Source organism: Perognathus longimembris, chromosome 6, assembly GCF_023159225.1.
Source record: "Perognathus longimembris pacificus isolate PPM17 chromosome 6, ASM2315922v1, whole genome shotgun sequence".
NCBI lineage: Eukaryota > Metazoa > Chordata > Mammalia > Rodentia > Heteromyidae > Perognathus > Perognathus longimembris.
Window position 1 is genome coordinate 2,906,346 of NC_063166.1, and position 23,928 is coordinate 2,930,273.

The following is a 23,928-nucleotide window of genomic DNA, read 5'->3' on the forward strand; positions in this document are numbered from 1 at the left end:
CCCAGATGCCTGAGACACAGAGACTGGGAAGATCCCTGTGTGAGGCCAACCTAAGCAAACATCTGTGCAAGCCCCTTTTGATAAACAAATCTGTAATGCAAGCTGCGTGGGAGACAGGCAGCCACAGGGGCTCTCTTAAGGATTAAAAAGTGTAAAAAAATGAGACCCTATCTGAAAAATAACTCAGGGAAAAGGCTGGAGGTGTGGCTCAAGCGGTCGAGCACTTGCCCAGTGAGCGCAAAGCCTCGAGTTCAAACCCGAGGACCAACCTCTCACGTAGCCACGTGCCCTGGACCCTCAGCCTACAATCAGCTGTCACACGGTTACTGGGAAACTTGGACTCCATTGCTTGGCCCGGACCTGTTCCACCGGCCACGTCGCCGGCTGTGAACATGGCAGGTTGGGGTCTTTGTGCTGTGACCCACAAGCTCACCTCGGTGAGCACGGGCACGGGTGACACGAAGAGACGCCGCTCTTCCCCGGACGTGGAACGAGGGTCCGAGTGGGAGGAGCCCGGTGCCACGCGGGTGACGATGGGCGTCCATCTGTGTCTGCAATCGCTCATGCCTGCAGCCACGGGCCTGGGTCTTGCTCCCCCCCCCCCCCGGGGGCGGGCGTGCGTCCTAACGGGACGGCTGAAGGCACGCCGTCTCCCGGGGCTTCCTTTGCTACAGCTTTTCCCACTCGCGACGTTCACGCGGAGGGAGCGGAGCGCGCGATGAGCTCTGCCGCCGGCCACGGCGGGCCACTCGCTCACTGCCCTGTAACACCGTTCATCTGGGGTGATGTTGTGGGGGTGGCCCTGCGCACAGGAGGGCTCTCTGAGGAGAACTTGAAGGATGAAGGCAAGGTTCGACCGCAGGGCTCCTCACGGTTTACAGTCCAAAGGAAAGCTGTGTTTTGTATTTATAGGAATTGGTGGAAGTATGGTGCATTGAAGGTTGAGATTAAAAAAAAAAAAGACAAATCCATATACAAACCAAGCTTTCCTACGAGCCCCTTCCATGTGCTTTTTCTTACATTTCTGTCTTCCAGGCTCCTGTTTTAGGTTTAAATGCACAAGATCTAAAACTTCCCTGGTCTGTTTGCATTTTAAAATGGATTTCTTAGAGATTTACATCAGTGAACTTAGGAGTGGTGGGAAAAATGGCAATGGAGTTCCTCCTTCCTTCTTTCCCTCCCTCCCTCCCTCCCTCCCTCCCTCCCTCCCTCCCTCCCTCCCTCCCTCCCTCTTTTCCTTCCTTCCTTCCTTCCTTCCTTCCTTCCTTCCTTCCTTCCCTCCCTCCTTCCCTCCCTCCCTCCTTCTTTTCCTTCCTTCCTTCCTTCCCTCCCTCCCTCCCTCTTTTCCTTCATTTCTTCCTTCCTTCCTTCCTTCCTTCCTTCCTTCCTTCCTTCCCTCCCTCCTTCCCTCCCTCCCTCCTTCTTTTCCTTCCTTCCTTCCTTCCCTCCCTCCCTCCCTCTTTTCCTTCATTTCTTCCTTCCTTCATTCCTTCCTTCCCTTCCTTCCTTCCCTCCCTCCCTCCCTCCCTCCCCTCCCCCCTCCTTCCCTCCCTCCCTCCCTCCCTCCCCTCCCCCCTCCTTCCCTCCCTCTCTTCCTCCCTCCCTCCCTCCCTCCCTCCCTTCCTCCCTCCCTCCTTTCCTTCCTTCGTGTGTGTGTGTGTGTGTGTGTGTGTGTGTGTGTGTGTGTGTGTATACTGGTACTATGTTGTGAATTCAGGACTCTGTGCTGACTAGCTTTGCTTGCACACCTGGTGCTGTACTACTTGAGCTATGCCTCCAGCTTGGCATTTGGCTTATTATTTTGGGGTTAGGGTCTTGTGCCCTTTGTGCCTAGGCTGGCTCCATACTGTTCTCCCCTGCATCAAGGCCTCCTAAGGAGTGAGGACTATGGGGGCTGAGCCACTAATGCATGGCTTGAAGATGGCTTTTGAAACTCCAGTGCCATTGTCCAAGCCACTGTTCATTCACGAGAAAGCAACAAATGATAGCTCAGCTACACTGACCATTTACTTGAGATGGGCGCAGGTCATGCGTGTATTGTTGTGCCCCTGTGGAGGAGACCCGGTTAGTTCCATTTTGCTCATAGGACGCTGAGTGTTTCAACACATCGAAAGGCTTCCCCAGGGCCGATAGAAGACTTGTAGCTTATTGTGTGGGATGTGCAAGTTCAAAACGCTGTCTAACCTTAAGCCATTAAGCATTCTTGTAATCGTCACACTGAGCGATGAGTGGGTTGCTAAAAAATAGGGCGAATGCTGTGTATTGTGGGGGAGGGAGTGAAGAAAGGATGGAAAATGGATGGGCACTAGTCCAAAGAAATCCTATGATAAAAAAACCATCTCCTATAGTGGTATAGAAGCAAAGCTACCTGTGTGCGGAATGTGACTGTCTATAGTGAGTAACAACAGAATTGTAATCTTGCTTTGAGAAGTTTGGCTCCAGGGCTGGGAATGTGGCCTCGTGGTAGAGAGCTCGCCTAGCATGCCTGAAGCCCCGAGTTCGATTCCTCAGCACCACAGACACAGAAAAAGCCAGAAGTGGCGCCGTGGCTCAAGTGCTAGAGCTCTAGCCTCGAGCAAAAGAAGCTCAGGGCCAGTGCCCAGGCCCTGAGTTCAAGCCCCGGGACTGGAAGGAAAGAGTTTGACTCACAGGACAAGATTGTTCTTAGGGTTCATAGCTCTGGGACGGAGACAGAGCTCTGGAGGACGGGAGCATTTCCCTCGTCCCTCACCCGCGCTACTATGAAAAGATGGACAGAAACAAAGACGCAGGCAGGAAGCCGAGGACGAGGGACAGCTCAGATGAGCGCAGCCGGGGCGGGAAGGTGGGGCAACCGGCAGCGGCCACTGCTGTAACCACAGGCTACGCGGGGAGATGAATGGCTGACCCCAGCCGTGTCAGGCAGATTGATGTCACTATCAGCCCGGTGCCTTCCCAAGGATTTTTTTTTAAATCTTTGATAGAGTGTGTTATCTAGTTACTGGCATGAGGACAGTAGCCTGGAGGGGGAAAGGAAAAAGGAAAGAATAAAAGGTCAGTCCAGGAGGACACTCTCTGTGGAATAAATAAGAAAAAAAGGATCCGGCTGCAAAAGAGGGGAAAGAAATAAATAACGATGAAAGCAGCGACGAGGTACATGGATGGGATTAGTGAAATTGCTGCGTCTCCCCCTCTCTTTCTCTCCGTCGACCCCATCACGAGTCCCTCCTTTCTTTCTCTGTTTAAAAAACAAATGAAGTCCGACAGGGAGTCCTGTAGAGGAACTAGTACCTCTTTTCTGCCTGTAAACTAGTAGAAATTCCAGAATGAAAGGCCAAACAAAATCCTCTACATAATGGGACATATGTCTGCATTATATGCCATTCATAACTTGTGTGAATTCAGTTCTGTGATGCTCACTCTCCTGTTTTCTTCTTCATGTACAATTTACATGTATGTATGTAGGTTTATATGTACATATATCTATATACTCATATGTGCTTTTATATGCTCCTCCAAGGGCCAAGAATAAAATTGCTTTCATACTTGGTATTACTGTACCAACTGAATTCCATTTCATGATAGTAGGAACTTTAATTGGTTCCCTTTTGCTTTGAGACAAGTTTTTCAGGGTAAGAAAGAAGCAGGGAAAACGGAGATCGTTTTCTTTTTATCTTTCTTCTTTTCTTGTTTTGGGAGGCCTAAAAGAGGATGATTTTAATGAGTTGAATTTTTGTCCTTTAAAAAAACATCTGTGTAAATCTTAATTTTCTTCTTATGGAATTGCTTTATTTATTTTTGTTGTTTCTTTTACCTTGTGGACCTCCCTCCCTCCCTCCCTCCTTCCCTCCCTCCCTCCCTCCCTCCCTCCCTCCCTTTCTTTTCCATTCTCACTACTGTGTGAGGTTCCGTCCCAGCCCCTGTGTGTGCTGGTTGTCTTCCGAGGTAGGGCCTTGCTGTAAGCCCATCCTGGCCTGGGCTTTCATTCTTCACCTTCACTGGGGCCTTCACCTCCACAGTACTGGGCCCTCTCATTGGTTGATAGGAGCTCTTGCCAACTTGGATGCCTCTCTGGTCTAGAACCACGATCCTCAGATCTCTGCCGCTCCATTAATTAGGGTAACAGGCCTGCGCCTCTGTGCCCAGGTCGTGGAGCTTTGGTAGAAGGAGCCTAAAGTCTGGAGTGGATCCCTCGTAGAAATGCTCTCTTTTGAGAAGACTCTTCCCAGATATAAATTATTACTCCTCCAAAACGACCTTGCCAAGGCCAGAGAATTATTTTTGTGTGTGTTTGTGCAGATTTCATCATTTTCTAAAGCCACTGCACTTTAGAAATGTGATTTCTCGACCCCAGTTTGTGTGTGTGTGTGAGCATGTGTGTGTGTGTGTGAGCATGCGTGTGCAGTACTCCCGGGGCTTGAACGCCAGGCCTCTGGCTTTCGCCATTCAAGGCCTGCATCCTGCCACGTGAACCTCACTCGCGCTTCTGGTTTGTGGCTGGCTAATTGGAGACAAGGTCCAGGAATGAAATTTGGGGGGCAAGATGAAGAATAGGCAATGGGTAATTTCATGAGTTCCTAATGGGCCACATAACACGTGAGCCATGTAATTTATTTCACTTACGTATAAAAATGTTGAAGGCACTACATTTAAAATGAAAGTTTATTTTGCCAGGAACGTGTCTCTTTTGTTGAGGGATAAGTGAGATACAGCAGAATACTCAGTTTGCACGAGCATTCCATTTCACGGGTGCGGGTAGCAAGACCCGGGACGTTTTCGTCGCTTGGGAGAGCTGGGTTTGCTTTCGTGGCTTATTGCGTTTGCGTGTCTGTTGAGAGGGACGCCAACCACCTAATCCTGACAGATCTGTTTTTTTTAAAGAACTTCTCACGTAAGGAAACCAGGCCCACTGTCAGGAGCTAAGCGCCGGCTCCTGCCCCGCTCTGGGTTGGTCTTTGCGCACCTGAGTTAAGCTGGGGGGGGGGGGCTTGAGAATCTGCATTCGCTGGAGGAAGACGTGAGCTTCCAGGAAGGTGAGCGGCGGGCACTGGGCCCACTCAGCCAGCACGGGGCAGGCGAGCCTGGGACTCGAACTTGGGTGGCGGCCTTGGGGGCTGTTTTTACTTGATTCGTGGAAACCAAACAGTGGCTATACTCAGGGGGTCCGGGCTCTTCCACGGCATCGGAGAAATACTGGAAAGCCCAGGGTTTTAGAACAAAGGATTTCCAGCGAAGGGATTGTCCCGGGCAGGAGAGAGCGGGGTGCGCACCGGGTGAGCGGCGGTCTCTGACTCCCCCGTCTTCCGCCTCCGGGGCCGCCTTTATCTCAGCATCTCGGATGGATGAAAACTTCACCCTGATGGAGTCCAGTTTTTGTCTTGCCCCGGGGGCTGGGGCTGTTTGAGGGGGGACAATGCCACGGCTCCACCCGCCAGGGTCCCACCAACTGAGCCACGCCTTCCAGGAGAGAGCGGTGGACTAGCGGAACAGGCAAAGGGGAAGAACGCAGTCCAAAATTCATGGTATAAACCACAAAGTTAAGAAAAGTAAGGGGAGGGGTGGGCCCTGGGGGGGGAGGATGTGGGAGGGGCGATGCTGACCAAGATGGGGCACTGTCTTCGTAAACCGCTTGGTTACATGATGCTTCCCTTGTACAACTGCTTAAAGATAATGCAAAAAAAAAGTTAAAGCACATTCCAAGTATTTCAGCTCTGCATTCGAAATGTTTCACTATAATTCTTCATGTTCATCTGTTCCGTGTTCTTATCAGTGGGTGAGGAGGACAAGAACCAGTTTGATGGAGACGCGAGATCATCACTGGGGACCCCTTTGGGTAAAGAACGCGTCCACCCAACTGCTCCCGGGGGACAGGTGTTAGTTTTATTTTCGGGACTTTATCCATACTAGGCAAGTGCAAAGCACTCTGCCGCCGAACTACATCCCTAGCCTGAGGTACTGTTTTTTTAGAACGCAAAATAACTAAAGTTTATATTGATAATCCAGACGCATCAAGGAAATGCTTGTCTCTAATCAGTGAAAAGGGCAGGAAAGCTTTCACAACCGTTTTAGAAGATAGGATCAAAACAAACAAGGTTTGGTATGACGAAGGGAACTTTTTCCCTCGGCCTGGACCTTCAAGTCCTGTTGCTATTCCTCCTTCCCCAAGGAAAACAAGGTCCACGCGCTGCCATTCGCCAAACCGGCCATCCGAGGATGAAATCTGGAGCTGCAACCGAGGTGCGGCCGTCCTAAGTGTCATGGGGCCTTGTGGGGAATGTGGGCTGCACACACGCACGCACACGCACACGCACACACACGCACACACAGCTGGAGAGGCGTAGAGAGGTGTGAGGGCATTGAGAGGAAGCGCTAGGAGAGGACCTGGGGGCCCTCCCTCCAGGCATGGGGATAAGACGCGTCCATGGCACTGTCCCCTGGCACATTCGATCACTGCACGTGGAGATGAAGAACGTGGCGGTGCAAAGTAGAACGAGGATGATCACCGAGGGGATGGGCGGCGGGAGGCAGATCCTTCCTAACCCCGGGGGGGTCGGGAGCCAAGACTTCTGTGCAACGCCAGCCTCCCGCCGCCCGTCCCCACGGCGATCATCCTCGTTCTACTTTGCACCGCCACGTTCTTCAGTTCCACATGCAGTCATTGAATGTGCCGCCCAAGCCGGGGTCAGGGGGGATCTGAATGGGGGGCAGTGCCACATCTGGAGGGAGGGCTCCCAGGTCCTCTCCCAGCGCTTCCTCTCAATGCCCTCACACCTCTCTACGCCTCTCCAGCTGTGTGTGCGTGTGTGTGCGTGTGCGTGTGCGTGCGTGTGTGCAGCCCACGTTCCCCACAAGGCCCCATGACACTTAGGACGGCCGCACCTCTGTTGGTTGCAGCTCCAGATTTCGTCCTCGGATGGCCGGTGTGGCGAATGGCAGCGCGTGGATCTTGTTTTCCTTGGGGAAGGAGGAATAGCAACAGGACTTGAAGGTCCAGGCCGAGGGAAAAAGTTCCCTTCGTCATACCAAACCTTGTTTGTTTTGATCTTATCTTCCAAACGGTTGTGAAGGCTTTCCTGCCCTTTTCACTGATTAGAGACAAGCATTTCCTTGATGCGTCTGGATTATCAATATAAACTTTAGTTATTTTGCATTCTAAAAAAACAGTACCTCAGGCTAGGGATGTAGTTCGGCGGCAGAGTGCTTTGCACTTGCCTAGTATGGATAAAGTCCCGAAAATAAAACTAACACCTGTCCCCCGGGAGCAGTTGGGTGGACGTGTTCTTTACCCAAAGGGGTCCCCAGTGATGATCTCGCATCTCCATCAAACTGGTTCTTGTCCTCCTCACCCTCTGATAAGAACACGGAACAGATGAACATGAAGAATTATAGTGAAACATTTCGAATGCAGAGCTGAAATACTTGGAATATGCTCTAAGTTTTTTTGCATTATCTTTAAGCAGTTGTACAAGGGAAGCATCACGTAACCAAGCAGTTTACGAAGACAGTGCCCCATCTTGGTCAGCATCGCCCCTCCCACATCCCCCCCCCCAGGGCCCACCCCTCCCCTTACTTTTCTTAACTTTGTGGTTTATACCATGAGTTTTGGACTGCGTTCTTCCCCTTTGCCTGTTCCGCTAGTCCACCGCTCTCTCCTGGAAGGCGTGGCTCAGTTGGTGGGACCCTGGCGGGTGGACTTCTTGAATGTTCTACGGGCGGGCCTCAGTGGGGAGGGGTAGGCCGAGGGCCGAGGAATGTGTTGGAAAGGCTTTAGGACATGTGTGGACATGGAAGCCCACTGGAATTGTTGTAAGAAGGCGGAGTGGGGCGAGTGAGAATGATAGAGGGACATGTTGTGCGCGAGGGCTATGTTGTGTGGCTATGTTGTGCGCGTGTATGGAAGTATCTCGAGGAGGTGCTCTTGTGCAAACGGTTCAAGCCCCAGAGCTGGCTCGCATGTGCACACATAGTGCACACAGAAGTCGTGATACCAGTGTGAGAGCAACACTGCTTAAAGATGTGCGTGCGTTGGGTGCGTGACAAGGGGACTGACCCCCCTCGCCGGGTGTCTCTATAGTCTCCGGACGGGGATTCAGAGACCAGCTTTGTGATGAGGACCTGGTAGGGTGCTTCCATTCCCTAGTACCAGAATCACCCTTTTCTAACTTAAGGGAGAGTTGTCGTTCCACAGAGTCCCATTCTTAGTTATCTTATTACATTTTTTTTTAATGCCACTCTCTCCTTTCTATCACTGGAAATGCACTGAGATTAAGGACGCATTGTCAGTGTAACCTAATCCATTAAAAAATATGCTGGGATTCACTCATGGTTACTGTTATTAAAAAAGACTTCGCACATCAACTTTTAGAAATACCTTAGAAGTCACATATATATGTGGGAATAAAGGGACAAAGAACACTTCCATTGGGTATTTTAAAAGATAGTGTGGTGCAGTGATTCACATTTTTCCTGTAGAAAGAGTATCTCGTGTTGGCACAAGAACTGTGTGTGAGCGGAGTCAGTCTCCCGGGTGCAGCTCCGAGTTCCCTTCCTGGCTTGGCAGGACCGGGGCCTCCTGTCCCTGGGGTTATAAGGTAGTCCATTCTTGGTTAAATGTTATTTCTAGTTCACAGATTCTGAACTTCCTTTTCTTTGTAACTGAGATTTCCTTGGGGGCATTCCAGACGAGGCTCTCTTTCTGCGTTTACTTTTACTTGGTCTAGAAATCTAGAAATGCCCCAGGCAGAGGATGAGCCTACATTCTCCCGCACCCGGTGGGGGCCGGCTGCTGGGTGGGGGTGGGGGGTGGGGACTGCTCCAGGTCACGAATCCACATAGGACGGCTACGCGTGGAACACGCCCCCGCGAAGCTCAGGTGTGGTGTGGGGTTCAGGACCGAGGTCTCGCTCTGTCTTGGCACTCCTCCAAGGTGGGTAGCGAACGCGTGTGCATTTGCGCGAGAGCAGTCTACCTTTTCATTCCAAGTTCATCGCCTCCTTTTCATTGAGTTCCTTTCCTTAAGGCAGATAGATGCCTAGAAGGAAAGCGAAGAGCTTCCTTCGGAGGCCTTCCTCTTGGGGAATCTACTTGATTAATAATGGATTTGCTTTCATGCAAAAGACCACATTTTTAGTAGGGAACATTCTAGACTACCTTCCCCTCCTCGTTGATCTCGTCACTGGACTCTCTCTGGGACAGCACACTTTTGCAGCATTGCCAATGTCACCGAAGCGATTCCTTCTCTACTGTAGTTTTTGCCTCTGTCATAACTCAAGAGTTTTCAAATTGCCCTTTTCTGTACAGCAAAGGACTTTAGCAGCATCTTCCTGCTGGGCTTGGAAGCAATTAGAACAGAGACTAGAAAGAGTTAAAAGTGGACTCCCCAAGCCCTGGCCAAACAGACATTAACGGAGCAGGGGTAGTGGGTGAAATGGTTGCTATAAACACTTGAAAGCTGTGTCTTTTCAATAAACACACCGTTAGACCCTAGCAAAATATTTCCAGTTGCCTTCATGGGTGTTGTGGCGCTGGAAGCTGTTAAGCTCATGCTCAGTTAAATTTCAAATGTCAAAGCTCATTAATAATGATTCTGGCCAAAGACGGCTTGTAAGGAACTGTGCAAACTTACACCCTCAAATAAAAGGAGAAGAAAGATGACCATTGAACGTTGCTTTTCCTCCCCTGCTTTCTTCACCTCCGCTTTGAGTTTGTTTTGGGTTTTATTGACACTAGGTTTCCAGTTTATATTCCACATTTCCCTTAATTTGTCTTGTCCTTTTATTCACACCCTTCCCCGCCACCCTTGGGAAACAGGCTATTACAAAGGTGTTGTGATATTTCCCTGAGTTTTAGGAGGTGTGTTTTGTGTGTTTTAAGCAGACCTGGAGGACATTGTGAAAGTGTTAAGTCAGAAGGCTCAGATTATTGAGAGAGAGGGAGGGAGGGAGGGAGAGAGAGATTGAGAGGGAGGGAGGCAGGCAGTGTGATTTGATTATCTGCTCAGCTGTTCCAGCCTTATCTGGATACCAATGTAAAAGGAAATTCCACGTAGACCTTAATGATGTTCCCAATGTAAGTGATCAATACAATGTGTACCCATAAGTCTGTCCTTAGTTGCCTGCAAAATTATTTAAAAATATCTTTTTTTTGTGGCTGTTTTTGCTTTCTCAACCTGGTCTTAATTTACCTGTGCAGTTGCCACTCGGGGTGGACCAGTTGCTGTGTTAAATCCTACGGCAAGTTACAGTTGCCAACTCTCCTTTACAATCGACAGCAGCCTGGCTGCTTTGCTTTTGAGTCTGGCTTTTGCTAGTAGCATCCTTTAGAGTGTTCCTGGTCTGAATTTGCAAAGGCCTCCCGTCCACGGAGTAGGCAGTGCCCAGGGCATCGGGACGTGCCAGGGAATGCCGGGATGTCCGGAGCCAGGGCAGAGCGTCAAGGCGACTCTCCAGTGGCTGTTTTGGAGCTGCTGGGCGAGGGATCTGGGCTTGGGCTGCACTGCAGTGTGTGTGTGTTCTGATCACTGTCAAGGTAGCTTGAAGGAGGAGGCGGGTGTGTGTGTGTGTGTGTGTGTGTGTGTGTGTGTGTGTGTAGCTGAGTGTATCAAGGCCCTTGGACATCAGAGGTTTCTTAGGAGGGTTTATAGTAATTTCCTCTGGGGACAGGCAGGGGTCCCAATTAGAGGTCAGGAGCCCTGTGGCTTTTGCCGTTTTCGACTCAGATGAGGACTTCAAGAGGGGTCTGGCTGCTTCCACAGGCCGTGGAGCGAGTCTGTTACCACTCTGGAATCAAAGGGACCACACAACTGGGGTGGTAGCCCAGTGCTTGAGAGCTGCCCGACATGCCGGGGACCCTGGCACCACTAAGAAGAACAACAACAACAAAAAAGGGAGCGACCCAGCAAGTTTCTTTAAACGTGGTAAATTTAGCCGTCGCTCGTAGATTTCAATGACACCTGGCTCACGGGTAACGGTCTTCATTTATCTATTTTTAAAATTATTTTGATGTGGGCCAATACTACAGCATCTCACATTCTCACTACCCCGTCCCCCCCCCCCCCCCGCCTCCCTGCCCCACTCATGGCTAACGCTCTACTTCCAGCCTTTTAGTGGTTAATTGAAGATACGAGTCTCATGGACTTTCTTGCCTGGGCTGGCTTTGAACCGTGATCCTCAGGTCTCAGCCTCCTGAGCAGCTAGGATCACAGGCAAGAGTTTCCAGTATCTGACCACAGAGAAGGGGTTTAGTAGAAGGAGACCATGTCGGTTCTAAGGACGTGTAGGCGGTACTGCCCAGAGCATTAAAAAGGTTTGCATAGTCTCCCTATTCTGTTATGCTGCTAGTATTGTTTTTCATTTGGGTGGAGCTGGGATTTGAACTTGAGGTCTTGTGCTTGTTAGGCCAGTGCTCTACTACTTGACCCACATTCACAGCTGCACATGTTTTCTTTAAAAGCCTTCAAATAGTTTTGAGGTCTTTCTGCCAATACATTCACAGTCTGGCAAGTATTTCTAAAGATAACTACCATTCGGTTTCTTCCTCTTCTTCTTTCTTCTCTACACATCTCCATTTTGCCCTCGTAAGAAAAGAATTTCCTCTCATTTGTTGCACGGATCGGCTCCTGTGATTCCTCTTGACAGAGATTTTATGTTCGCTATCATTTTGTCCCCAGGCTCTGCAGGATACCTGGCTCCATAAATGTTTATTGTTTGAATTTAACAAAACTTCATTAATTGATACACTAACTGTGTAGTAGCCAAAATATTTAACTTAGGAGAAAAAAAATCAATTTTATGGACTTGAACACATTAATTATCTGCATGCAAATACGGGCTGCAAATTGCAAATAAGTGCTATCAGTTTATTGAAGTCTAGAGGCGTTCCGCTAGCAGACACGGTGCCGGCAGTTGAAGTTGGACACGTGCAAATACTTTACAATATTCAAACATATCAAGCAGTTTTAACAGACGACAAAGAAACTGTAAGACCCTAGTGTGAGAAGCCTTTGGTTGCCAGTGACCCTCACTGGTTGCTGGTTCCCCCACACCGCCAGGAAGCGGGTCTGCTGTTGGGTGAGCCTCCAAGGTCCCGAGTCTGAGTCCCAGTACCGACACAAAAAATAGTTCTTCGATTTTTGTTCTCGAGAACTTTGGAGCTCAATGATGTTGGCAAAAGCTGTGGTGAACCCCCTTGGTGCGATGAATATTTGTCTGTTCATCCACTGAGGAAGTGACTGTGATTGCTTCCTCCACTTGGATATCGCAAACAGCTCCACCATGAACGTAGCTGCATAAATGTGTTGTCCAGGCCCGCATTCCATTACTTTAGATAGACATTCGTACTTATTTGCTATAGAATTTACATTCATATGTTTGAAAAGTCATTTATTGGTTTTCGTAGAAAGGATACCGTTTTCATACACAGTTGGGTAAGCATTCATTTTCCCACGTTTTGGTCAAACTTCCTGTTTTCTGCTGTTGTTTTGATAATAACTATCACAAGAAGTATGCAGTGGTGTCTCATTGTAGTTCCGATCTGCATTTTCCTAACCATTTGTGTGTCAAACTGTCTTCCTGTATCACTGGCCATTGCCTAGCTATGCAATGGAAATGCTTGTTTCAGTCAGTTACCAGCTCTTACAACTGAGTTATTTTGTTGTTGAGTTGTTGGAGTTCTTTGTATTGTCTGCATATTAATCCCACATCAGATATGTTATTTGCAAATGCTTTCTCCCATCTCATTGTTGGTCTTTTCACTCCATTGCTTAGTTCCTGTTTACAGACAGAAGTTATTAACTCTGCTGAAGTTGAATTTATCTGTTTCTTCTTCTGTTGCTCTGTTCTTGGTGTCAATACATGATAACAGCCCCAAATACAATGTCATGACAATTTCTCCCATTAAAAAAAATCCAAATATCTATTGCATTAGTTTTAAGTTAGCCTAAATTCTATGTTCAAGTTTGCTTGTGCTGCAAAGCACAATTCAACTTCATTAGTTTACTACTCCCTGCTGTATAGTAAAGATACTTGGGGCTCTGTATCATTTCTGCCCAGGGAATTAGACATGATTTCAGTTGTGTCTCATTATTGTATCATCTCCAAATGTTCTCCAATTGTCAAAAATCGCTCTCTCTTTACTAATTGCATATTAATTGTACAAAGGGGTTTCATTGTGGTAGTATTTCTCCAGACACATATAATGTACTTTGGACAGATTCACTGAATCTACCAGTCTTTATTTCTCTCTCTTTAAACAGTTGTTAACAGGTCTCTTTGCTCTATTTTCATGCACGTACAAGAAGGTGTCCCGATTAGTTGAGAACAATGTGAAAGATAAAAGAGTATATGATCTCTTTGTGGTTCATATAAAGGTGAAGTTTCAGTCCTCTAAAGAAGCAACACAAATTATTTTAGGTGAACCTCAGACAAAGGCAAATTCATCTTGAGTGGGAATATTAGAAAATCATTCTTTGGGGCTGGGAATGTGGCTTAGCGGTAGAGCGCTTGCCTAGCATGCACAAAGCCCTGGGTTACATTCCTCGGCACCACATAAACAGAAAAGGCCAGAAGTGGCACTGTGGCTCAAGTGGCAGAGTGCTAGCCTTGAGCAAAAAGAAGCCAGGGACAGTGCTCAGGCCCTGAGTTCAAGCCCCAGGACTGGCAAAAATTAAAAATCATTACTTGGAATTAAGGAAAGAGAGAGCTGTGCTAAGTGCTTCTCAGTATGTATGTATGTATGTATGTATGTATGTATGTATGTATGTATGTATGTATTTATTTTATAATTGATGTGGGCCATAACTGGAATCCAAGAAAAAAAAAAAGCCTCCAAGTACCGGTGGCTCATGCCTGCCGTCTCCACCGTCTAGGAGTCTGAAATCAGGAAGATGAAGGTTCTAGGCCAGTGTAGGCGAGAAAGCCAGTGTTCAGGCCACGCTCACCTTAAGAGAGAGAGCCGCGTGGGGTGTCACACGCCTGCGATCCCAGCCACGGCTGGTAGGCTCAGGCACAAAGCCAGGAGAAGCCATGATCTCACAATAACTGGAGCAAAGACCAGCGGGAGGGGTGGCTTGCTAGTGGTAGAGCACAATGCGGGGGGGGAGCGAGGAGGGAGGAGGGAGGGACAGTGAGGAGTGGGAGGGAGAGCGGAAGGGAAGAAGAGAGAAGTGAGCCCTTAGTTACCTACAGAGGAGTCATTTCCCGACGTGGGGGGAGCCCTGGAGAAAGGCACTTTGTGCTGGGCAGCGCTGAAGGAGCTCCGAGACCCCCTTCCGTCCCTCATAGTTGATGGAGGGTACTTGAAGGGGAACATGTTTGCGTGGTGGGGGCGGGGTGGTCCCTTTGCCTCGTGAGCCTCCAGTTCACCAGGGGCTTTAGGGTGATGGCTATCCTCACCAATTCCTTAGCACTCCCCAGTGCTCTGGTGTCAAAGGCTCGCGCCGAGCAGAGCTTCCCCGCTTTCGTAGACACGCGCACGGGTTGTCCGTGTCCACGCGGGTGGGTGGGCCTCGCAGGGTGAATTCCAGGCGGCACAAAGCAGACAGTTCAAGTGCATTTTCTACCTGACATTAGATGGAGCTTTATGAGTTTTGGAAAATGTTTCTTGGTGGGGTTTTCTCTGAAGAAGGGTTTGCTATGATGTGTTATATTAACCTTATTTGTCAGTAGTCTAAGCAATAAAATAGATATATTAAATGTTTTCATGCTATACATTATTTAAATATATAATATATATGCTATGAATTATTTAAATTACATATTTAATTATAGTATGCGTCGTATATGCACACAAACGTTAAGTGCACTGCTTCAGTTTTCTATAAGTGAAAGTCGCTGTGGGGGTGTTTTATTTAAATTATGTCGTCACCTGCTTGTGGCTTCCTATATTGATGACAGGCATGGAAATTTGAAGAATAAAGTGCAGACGTTTCCCTCATACCAGATGGCATGTGGTTTTGATCCTGAGGGTGGAGGGCTTCTATCTGAGATCTCTGCGTCTGTTTCCTCCCTTGCGGGAGCCGCTGTCACTGGTCCTTGCTGTTATTCCATTATCTCTACGTTGCAACCTTGCTGTTGATCTCTACTGTTGCTCAAGTTGGTAGATGATTCATTGCGTCTGGAACTAATAAATACGGTTTGGCAGCAAAGGGACAATGAGTAGCAGATACATTTGGACTCAAGAGAACAATGGGTTTGAATCCGAGCTCTAACAACTGGGAAATGCAATCTTGGGTGCAGGCGTAGGTGCAACAGGGCCGGGTCACAGTTAACCTTCACAGGGTGGTAATGGTGACGATTTGAACCAACAGATTCTGTGTACACAAGCAAGGTCTCTGTCCAGGGGTGCATGGGCAAGTTCCTCAAACCTTATGTTCCCAAGATTTCACCACAGCTCAGAAACACAGACTTCTGGCTTTCCACATCGTAGGATTAATAATTGTGTGGTATTGGGGTTCACAGAATAGCCTTGTACATTTTCAGGACCTAGGCAACACACTTACAAATGTTTCAAGATACATGATTTTCAGGAGAGCTGAAAAAACCGAACTTAACGTTCCCCTTGCCCTCTCTATAAAGTACGTTCATCTCTTCTCTGAAGCTTAAAGAAGAGGGAAAAGTAATTTAGTCAAGGCTAGCGAAACAACAAGCATAGGATGAATTCCTTTTGCTTCTAAGTCTGGGTTTCTTCTGCAATGGATTTCCTCCCTCCCTCCCTCCCTCCCTCCCTCCCTCCCTCCCTCCCTCCCTCCCTCCCTCCCTCCCTCCTTCCCTCTCTTCCTCCTTTCCTTCCTTCCTTGGTTTTCTTGATGGCCCATGCCCACTAACCACGTTCAGGTCCTAACAGCTGCTCTGGGAGTCTTCATTCCACGGTCTCCCCCTAGACATATGGGAATATTCCCTTTTGAAGGCAGTGGGAAAATCCTGCAAGGCCTCCGCTGATTAGACAAGGCCCGCGTCCCTTTTGATGAACTCGATGTCTGGGTTGAGTAACATCTAACACTTCCTTTCCTGCCATCGTGTAACAGCTTCATCCTGGGAATGAAGTATTTACAGGCTGCCACGGGGGAGAGAGCTGTGTAGAATGTACACACTGGGGGTGGGAATGATGGGTAATAACGGGGGCATCTTGGAATTCTATGGGTTGCATTAGAAGACGGAGACGGTTCCTAGACCAAGCCTTGGTGACGGCCAGGGTTGTTCAGGGCGCTCTAGGTTGTTTTGTGTCTCTCTGGAGTTTCTATGTTCCCTTAGGTCTAAGGAATGGACTTGGGATGTTCTGGTGACTTTACAGAGGCTAAGGAGGGCTCATTGGAAAGCTTAGCACACCCCGCCCTGTGATGGATATTTGTCAAGGCTGGGGTCTAACACATATCATCAGGAATTCTATTTTAACTTTTGTGGTTTTTTGTTTTTGTTTTTGCCAGTCCTGGGGCTTGATCTCAGGGCCTGAGCACTGTCCCTGGCTTCCTTTTGCTCAAGGCTAACGCTCTACCTCTTAAGCCACAGCGCCACTTCCGGCTTTTTCTGTGTATGTGGTGCTGAGGAATCGAACCCAGGTCTTCATGCATGCAAGGCGAGCGCTCTACCGCTAAGCCACCTTCCCAGCCCCATCACCAGGCATTCTAGAGGAAGGGTTAGCCTGGTCTGGCTGTTCTTGTGGCGTAGCTTTAGGTGGAGAAATGAGCCCAGTCAGGTCTTGCACTCTGTGAGCGGTGGGTAAAATTCCTCTGAAGAAGGGGAAGAAGAAGAAAGGGAAGGGGAAGAGAAAGACCGAGGAGGCCCAATTTATCTGTGTTAATCAGAGCCCTTACCATTCTCGGTACTGATTGTTCCCTACACAGTGGCTTGATACTTCATCCTGGGAGCTAAATGTAATCAACTTTTGTTTGTTTCTGTAATTTTTTTTCCCTTTTACCCTTGAGGAAATCATTATTCCTGTTGTATGAAGATGGTAGCCCAAACATTAGAAGCAATTAGAGCAGATGGCAGAGAATACTTGAATGGGAAAATACACTGATGGTTATAAACTGGTTTCCATTCCTGGGCTGTGTCTGTGTTTCTCGGCCGTGACATACTCATTTTGCTTCCCTTCAGGTATAAAAGGGGAAGGAGAAAAAAAGAAAAGGAGTTTTTTTTAAAAAACCAGGTTCCCCCGGTGTATGGAACGGAGAGGCTGTCAGAGGCTCGCGGTAGAGCGAGTGAACGCCTGTGTGTGTGTGTGTGTGCACTCACTGAAATGAAGTGTTTCCGAAGGCAGCGCGGCCGCGGGTCCGCTGCGCGGGGAAATAACGTGTTGTCGTCCATCATTTAAAATGTGAGCCTTGTCTCTTACCGGTGACTGGAAGCAGAAACACGTGCTGCGCGCTCGCTGGCTAAATGGCAGCGTGTCAGCGCCGTGAGAACGGCTAGCATGTACCTGTCGGGCTCCTGACGCGGCTCCGAGGGGGGGGGGGTGTGCCCGTGCGTGTGAACACCCACACCGGTGGGTGGCATGCACGCCCACGCCCACAGGACCTCGATTCGATTGGATTTGACATGGTCTCCTGAGACCCGGCTTAGTGCTCATTGGAAAGTTGGAAGCACGGAACCGATTTCCAGCTTCTCCTTGTGTTTCTGCTGCTTCTCAGACTCTTAGGTAGCCATATTGTGATCACTTCCTTTTGTCACAGGAAGTTCTGTTCTGAGCGTGTTTTATCATTGGCAGGGCACACTTGTACTCTGTGCCCTATATTGGGAAAGCTGGGTGCAGGTGGCTCACATCTGGGATTCTCGCCACGTGGAAAGCAAACCTCCGGAGGATCGTGGCTTGAAGCCAGCCTGGGGGGAAAAAGAGATCATAGACGCGGGCAGTGTACACATGTACAGGGTACAGTGGCCTGCACGTGCCATCCCAGCCACGTGGGTTCTAGAACAACCCAGGCAAAAGGATTGACAAAGTTGGGAACCAGCTCACGCCTGTAATCCTAGTGACTTGGACGCTGGCGGTTGGGAGGATGTCTCGAGGGTCTGTCTCAATGGCAGGCACTCAGTCTGGCTGTGTGCATCTCTCATCTTCGCAGTGAATAGTGGTCTAGACTTGCACCTGGACCTGAAGTCAGCCGCCGGAGTTATTTTATCTATAGTATCCAGATCAAAACAAACAAACAAACCACAGAAGATGACTCACATGCTAGAGTCCACCTCGAAGGTAGTTTCTACCAGGGTTTGCTGCCTGATCTTCTTCTGATCTGCCATAGTACCCCAGTTAGGTTTTATTATTGAAGAAATCACACTTCAACCACCGGGGAACTTGTCTTTTTCTAAATGATCCTATCAGCAGCTTAAGCACGGAGACAAGGTCACCTTCCTCTGGGAGAACTGTCTTCCAGTAAACTCAGACCTGAAAGATGAGGAGTTTTAATTGGACAACAGGTTTAATATCACTCAACATTGTAATGCAGCTTTAAAATAGCCAAGAGTGAGTTGGGAGAGAAAATGTTATTTAGTAAGTGATATGAAACCAACTATTTAACTATTTGGGGGCAAAATCAGGAATAAAAACAACAAAAAATTGGAAAATTTTCCATCAGCAAAAATTTAAGATAAATTAAATAGTAACACAAAATAAAACTTACGCATCAAGAAGACTAGGTAATAGGTACGGTGGACTGATGGAAGGCTGTCATCTGAGTGAAATAATGAAGGATATTGCAAAAGTAAAGATAAATAAATATAGCTCCATAAAGATTAAACGTATTTCTGTCATAGGTGCACTGAACAAAAGTAAAAGAATGTTGGTACTCAATTATTTTAGTTTAAATATTTAAAGTACAATTTAACATTGTAATATTTGAAACGGTAGAATAATGACTCTAAACCCAAATAAGAGTTGGTTAAAAAAAAGCATCAACTTCCTTTAGGGATTCCGGTTACGTGAAAACATTGTTGTAGGTACTGAGGTTACCGTGGAAAACCAAGGAGCTATCGAGACTTTCCTGTAGTTTTCTAAGGGTTCGTTGATTCCCTGAACAGATCAGCAACAGGTTAGGCGATGAGAAGTTCTAGAAAATAAGGGTGAGAAAGGACGGGTAGAGGCGGGGACAGGGGCTCGTGGTTTCCTATTTTCAGGACCCGTGTGCTGTGATCTCCTCCCCACGAAAGCAGCCTGCTGGGGTATGGGGCGGGCTCTTTATGGTGGCTGTGGTTCAGGAGCCACTGCCTGCGGAAGGCCTCGCTCCACCTCTCTCGCCAGCCCGGCTCGGTTCAGACGCCCGCTGGCAGATAGGCCTCCGCCGTGGCTGCCTGGTGTTCCGGCTTGCCCATCAATGACTCCTTTCAAGACGGCTCCGGTGGCGTTGCAAGCACATTTAAGGCGACAAGAGAGATTTGCAGACGGCGCACCTTCCCCTGACGTTCAGAGAAGTGCTGACAGGCCGGGAGAAGGGAACGAACTGCATCCGCTTCCTGGCAGAGGCAGAAAGCGTTGGCTTATTTTGTGTTGTTGAGGTTTACTGGAGGCTGCATGCATTCAGACGGGGATAAAGGCGCGTTCTGGACTCTTTCTGGGTCCCACCCGTCTCCCCCGCCCCTGCGTTGGTGCAGAGCAGCAATGATCGGCTTGTGTATCGTGGAGAGGGAAAGGAAGGCTAGAACCGAGCATGCCGGGAGGCGCCGGGAAGGCTGAGGTTCGTCGAGGCGGAAGCCCCGCTGACCTACGGGCTGGGCTGGCGATGATCCGGGGCCGTCGCGCCTGCTCCGCAGCAAGCAGCAGCCCAGGGGCGTGAGCGGCCTGGCCAACGCGGCTCACGCTCTTTTGCTGCATTGGCTCCCAGTGAAATGGACTGGAGTGGGAAGAGTGTGAGCAGAGCCGTCTCTGCGAGCCCCCTGTGGGCAGTGGTACCGGCAGCCGCCAAGGGCGGAGACGCAGGAGAGCTGTAAGTCCAGCGCAGATGGTCCCGGCTTCTCGCCAGAGTGGCAGCCCCCCCCCCTTCCTCCCACCGGGGTAACTGTCCAATAGTTGAGGCCGCACTCACTTGATTGGCCTCTCAGTACCCATCATTGAACACAAAACTGTGGGCCATCAGCGAAATGTATACCTTTATAGGTGCCTTTCTATGAGAAAGAGGAACGTGGGCACAAAGATGCTTCGTTCTCTCGACACTCAGTAGTCACCATCTGTATTCACTGGAAATAGGTCACGTCCAATAGTAAAAGCAACTTACAGGGAAAAAAAAATCAGTGCCCGCTTTTCACAGGGAGACTGCCTTGAACTTTTGGTCTTAGTGTACATTTGTTCACCTGTTGTACCAAGGAAGGTGTGTGTGTGTGTGTGTGTGTGTGTGTGTGTGTGTGAGAGAGAGAGAGAGAGAGAGAGAGCGAGCACGCCTGATGAACAGGACTGGTGCTGGTAGATAGATATTAAGTCCGTAAATGGTCTCAGCAATTCATACTGTGCCGCATCTTTAAGGAAACAGGGACCCAGCAGCTGCATAGACAAAAAGTTCCGGCTTCATTTGAATGAGCTTCATCAGTGACCAGTAATCATAAGAGGAATTGCATGATGTACTGTGGAAGAGAGTGACCTGAGGGCAGAGGGGGTGGCTGGAATTGCTCTTGCAAACGCAGCTGGAGAGGAGGGGATGGGGGGGGGGGGAGGCTGGAAGCAGGAAGGAGGAAGCAGGAAGGAGGGAGCTGGATGCAGAGCAGGGAGTTCGGGGTCACCTGTCTCAGTCCCGATCACCTTTGATACATCAATTAAACACTTTGGACCTCTGTCAACAGGTAACACAGAAATAAGAATGTTTGACCTTCCCACCTGCTGGGATGGGGCTGCGCAGAGCAGGTTTGCTTTTTCACCCGGCTGGTCCTGGCACTTGAACTCTAGGCCTGGGTGCCGCCCCTAGGGACAGATCCGCACCGCACGCGCGTGTGTGGTCTGGACTGTTCTCTGCTCCGAGTCTATCGCATTCGTCACCAGCTCCAGAACTCCATAGTCAGACAGGAGCCCAAGCTTCTGCAGGAGTTGAGCACGCAAACAATTATTAAGTAGTTGAACAAAGGGGTTTCAATTCAACGTCTGTCTGTGAGCACCATGTATCCTGGTCAGTGTCACCCTCCCATCCCTCTCCCCCTCCCCCCCAGGTCCCAAGTTCACATCTACACATTGAATAATAAGAGTACATCCACCACCCTCCCCCTCCCCCCCCCCCCCCCGCTGCCCCTTCTCCCCCCAACTCCACGGCTTCAGCTTCCTGGTGCTCATTTCCTTAGACTGGAAGTTTGTTGTTCACAGCCGTGAAACCACTGGAATCTTCTCCTGCATATTCCAGATCTTGGCTGACATGTTTGAGTGGAGTTATTATTATGTCTCCTTTTTTCCCCCCGGCTGGTCCTGGGGCTTGAACTCAGGGCCTGGGCACCGTCCCCGAGCTTCTCTTTGCTCAAGGTCAGCGCTCTATCACTTGAGCCACAGGGCTACGTCTGGCATTTTTTTTGCCAGTCCTGGGCCTTGGACTCAGGGCCTGAGCACTGTCCCTGGCTTCTTCCCGCTCAAGGCTAGCACTCTGCCACTTGAGCCACAGCGCCGCTTCTGGCCGTTTTCTGTATATGTGGTGCTGGGGAATCGAACCTAGGGCCTCGTGTATCCGAGGCAGGCACTCTTGCCACTAGGCTATATCCCCAGCCCCTACGTCTGGCTTTTTTGAGTAGATTATTGGAGACAAAAGTCTCACAGACTTTCCTGTCTGGGCGGGCTTTGAACTGCGAGATCCTCAGATCTCAGCTTCTTGAGTAGCTAAGGTTACAGGTGTGAGCCATGGGTGCCTGGCAGCTTCGGCTTCCTCCTCCTTTTCCTCCTCCTTCCCTTCCTCCTCCTCCTCCTCCTCCTCCTCCCCCTCCTCCTCCTCCTCCTCCTCCCCCTCCTCCTCTTCCTCCTCCTCCTCCCCCTCTTTCCCCTCCCCCTCCTCCCCTTCCTCCTCCTCCTCCTCCTCCCCCTCCCCCTCCTCCCCCTTCTCCTCCCCCCCTCCCCCACTCCCAGCAACAATAACACCTTGTTGAGGCGACAGGAACGCGCAGCGCGGGGCGAGCGGGAGGACGTGCAGGAGCACGGGGAAGGAGGGGTGGTTCCGTGAAGCCGGGGCGCCGGGTGGGAGGGCCCGGGAAGGCGGAGCCCAACTCCGTGCAGCCACATGTCGGCCGCGGGGCAGAGCGTTGGGGTGCTCCCGCTCCCAGGCTGGTGATGGCCGAAGGTTCAATTCGTGTCTGTCAAATTAGGAGAGGAGACGGGAGCGGGCGGTGGGTTAGGTCGGGGAGCTGGCGCTGGGACGGGGAGAATGGGTTCCAGGAGGCCCCGGGCCTGGGCCTTTGTCTCCCTGTCTTTTTCCTCCTGTTTGAGGAAGGGGGGTGGCTGAGAGGACGGAGGTGTCTGCAGTGCGCAGGTGGACCTCGCTGCCCCTCCGACGGGTGGGTGGATCGCCGCACGCTCCGTCTGACCACCCCAGGTCCTCTCTCTCTCTTCCAGGGCGGCTTTGCCTTCCGGCTCTGCCCCAGGTGGAGCCGGGCTCACAGCTGGCCTTCCTCAGGGACGCCACAAGATGGCGACAATGTCACGGTGGAGAGGGGCCGGTGGCTTCTCCTGGACACCAACACCAGCCTCCTCAACTTGCTGCACATCAAAGGTCGGTGGAGTTTGGACGCCCGTGGGGGGGGGGGGGTGGCGGCATCCTTTCTCGGGGTTCTCGGTCACGCGTGGGGGTGGGAGGGAGAGGGCCCCGTGGGGGGGAGAGTCCTGGCGTGTGGTTGACGTTTGTAGTCAGACCGCAGGGCGATTTCACGAGGCAAAGGGAAGATGAGGCGGTCAGAGGCTTCAAAGTCAAAGAGCCACTTTGGTGGCTCTCGGAAGCACAGCGCTTGATTATTTTAACTTCTTTTTTCTTTTTTGCAAACAAGAAAGTTAACTGTTCTCAAAGAATATACGGCGTCACCCAAGTCCTTTGTAGCCCTGCAATATAACAAAATGCCCTGGAATGGCTTCACGGGGCGGCCTTTGAAATGCCCCGCCAAGAAAGCAGTGTCTTCCTGCTTTTATCCTGTTGTGGTTTGGACTTCTAAGTCCCATGGAAAGTCGTATAAATAGGCTTCCTTATTGCAAAACTGCCCACATGGCTCTGGGGTGTAGGAAGTTGGAGGAGGCTGAGAATTCCAATTTCAACTCTTCTACCACGTGGCCCAGTGGCAAAATCACTCTTGGCACACTGACTTGCTTATCTGTGAACTGACCATAGAAAAGGCTGCTGACCTCAGGGGCTGGTCATGAAGAATAGTTAGTTATCAAACGACCTTATTTTTTCCTTTGTCAAATACAACTTACTTATGTGTGTCTATAAACTTCTACACAGCAACACTACATTTCACAACGAATGCATGCAATGCGTACACCTGTTTTCGTTAATCTATGAGCACAGCCAAAAATTAAAATATTTTGAGAGGATGAACTAATATAATTTTGACACCTATCTCTTAACAGACGGAATCTGGTTTTCAGATTAGACTTTTTTTTTTTTTTGTCATTCTGTATTCTAGAAGTTGACTGTTCCTATTCTTCCAGCGATGGGAAGTTTTCTGTCAAATTGGTTAATTTGTGCCCTTTAGGGGAAATAAAATGGTTATCGGCATGGGCTCTGGCCCTGTCTTTGTGGTGTGTGTGTGTGTTAGTGTACGTGTGTGTGTGTGAGTGTATATGTGACTGTATGTGCAGCTAGTGGATCTTGCGGGTGTGGATATATTGACAGCCACCAAGCGGACTCGTAATGACAAAGGAAAATCGCAGACTTCGATCTCATCTCCGAGGGAAGATGTTCTTGCCAAGCTTTTAACCGCAGGGCTGTTTCTTGAGGCTGGGATGCCCCCGTGGGCGCTCTGTGGACAAACCATTTGGGACAAGGTTCCAGGCTCACAAGGTTGGATCACTAAGTCT

At 49.7% G+C, this 23,928-nt stretch overlaps 1 protein-coding gene across 1 annotated transcript in view; it reads left to right on the forward strand.

Annotated features, from left to right (window-relative positions):
* Pkhd1 (PKHD1 ciliary IPT domain containing fibrocystin/polyductin) overlaps positions 1-23,928 on the forward strand; it is a 268,602-nt gene that overhangs the window by 58,311 nt on the left and 186,363 nt on the right. The window contains exon 34 of the mRNA XM_048347537.1: positions 22,474-22,630. Coding sequence (XP_048203494.1) covers positions 22,474-22,630 — 157 coding nt within the window. The remainder of the gene's footprint in view (positions 1-22,473; positions 22,631-23,928) is intronic.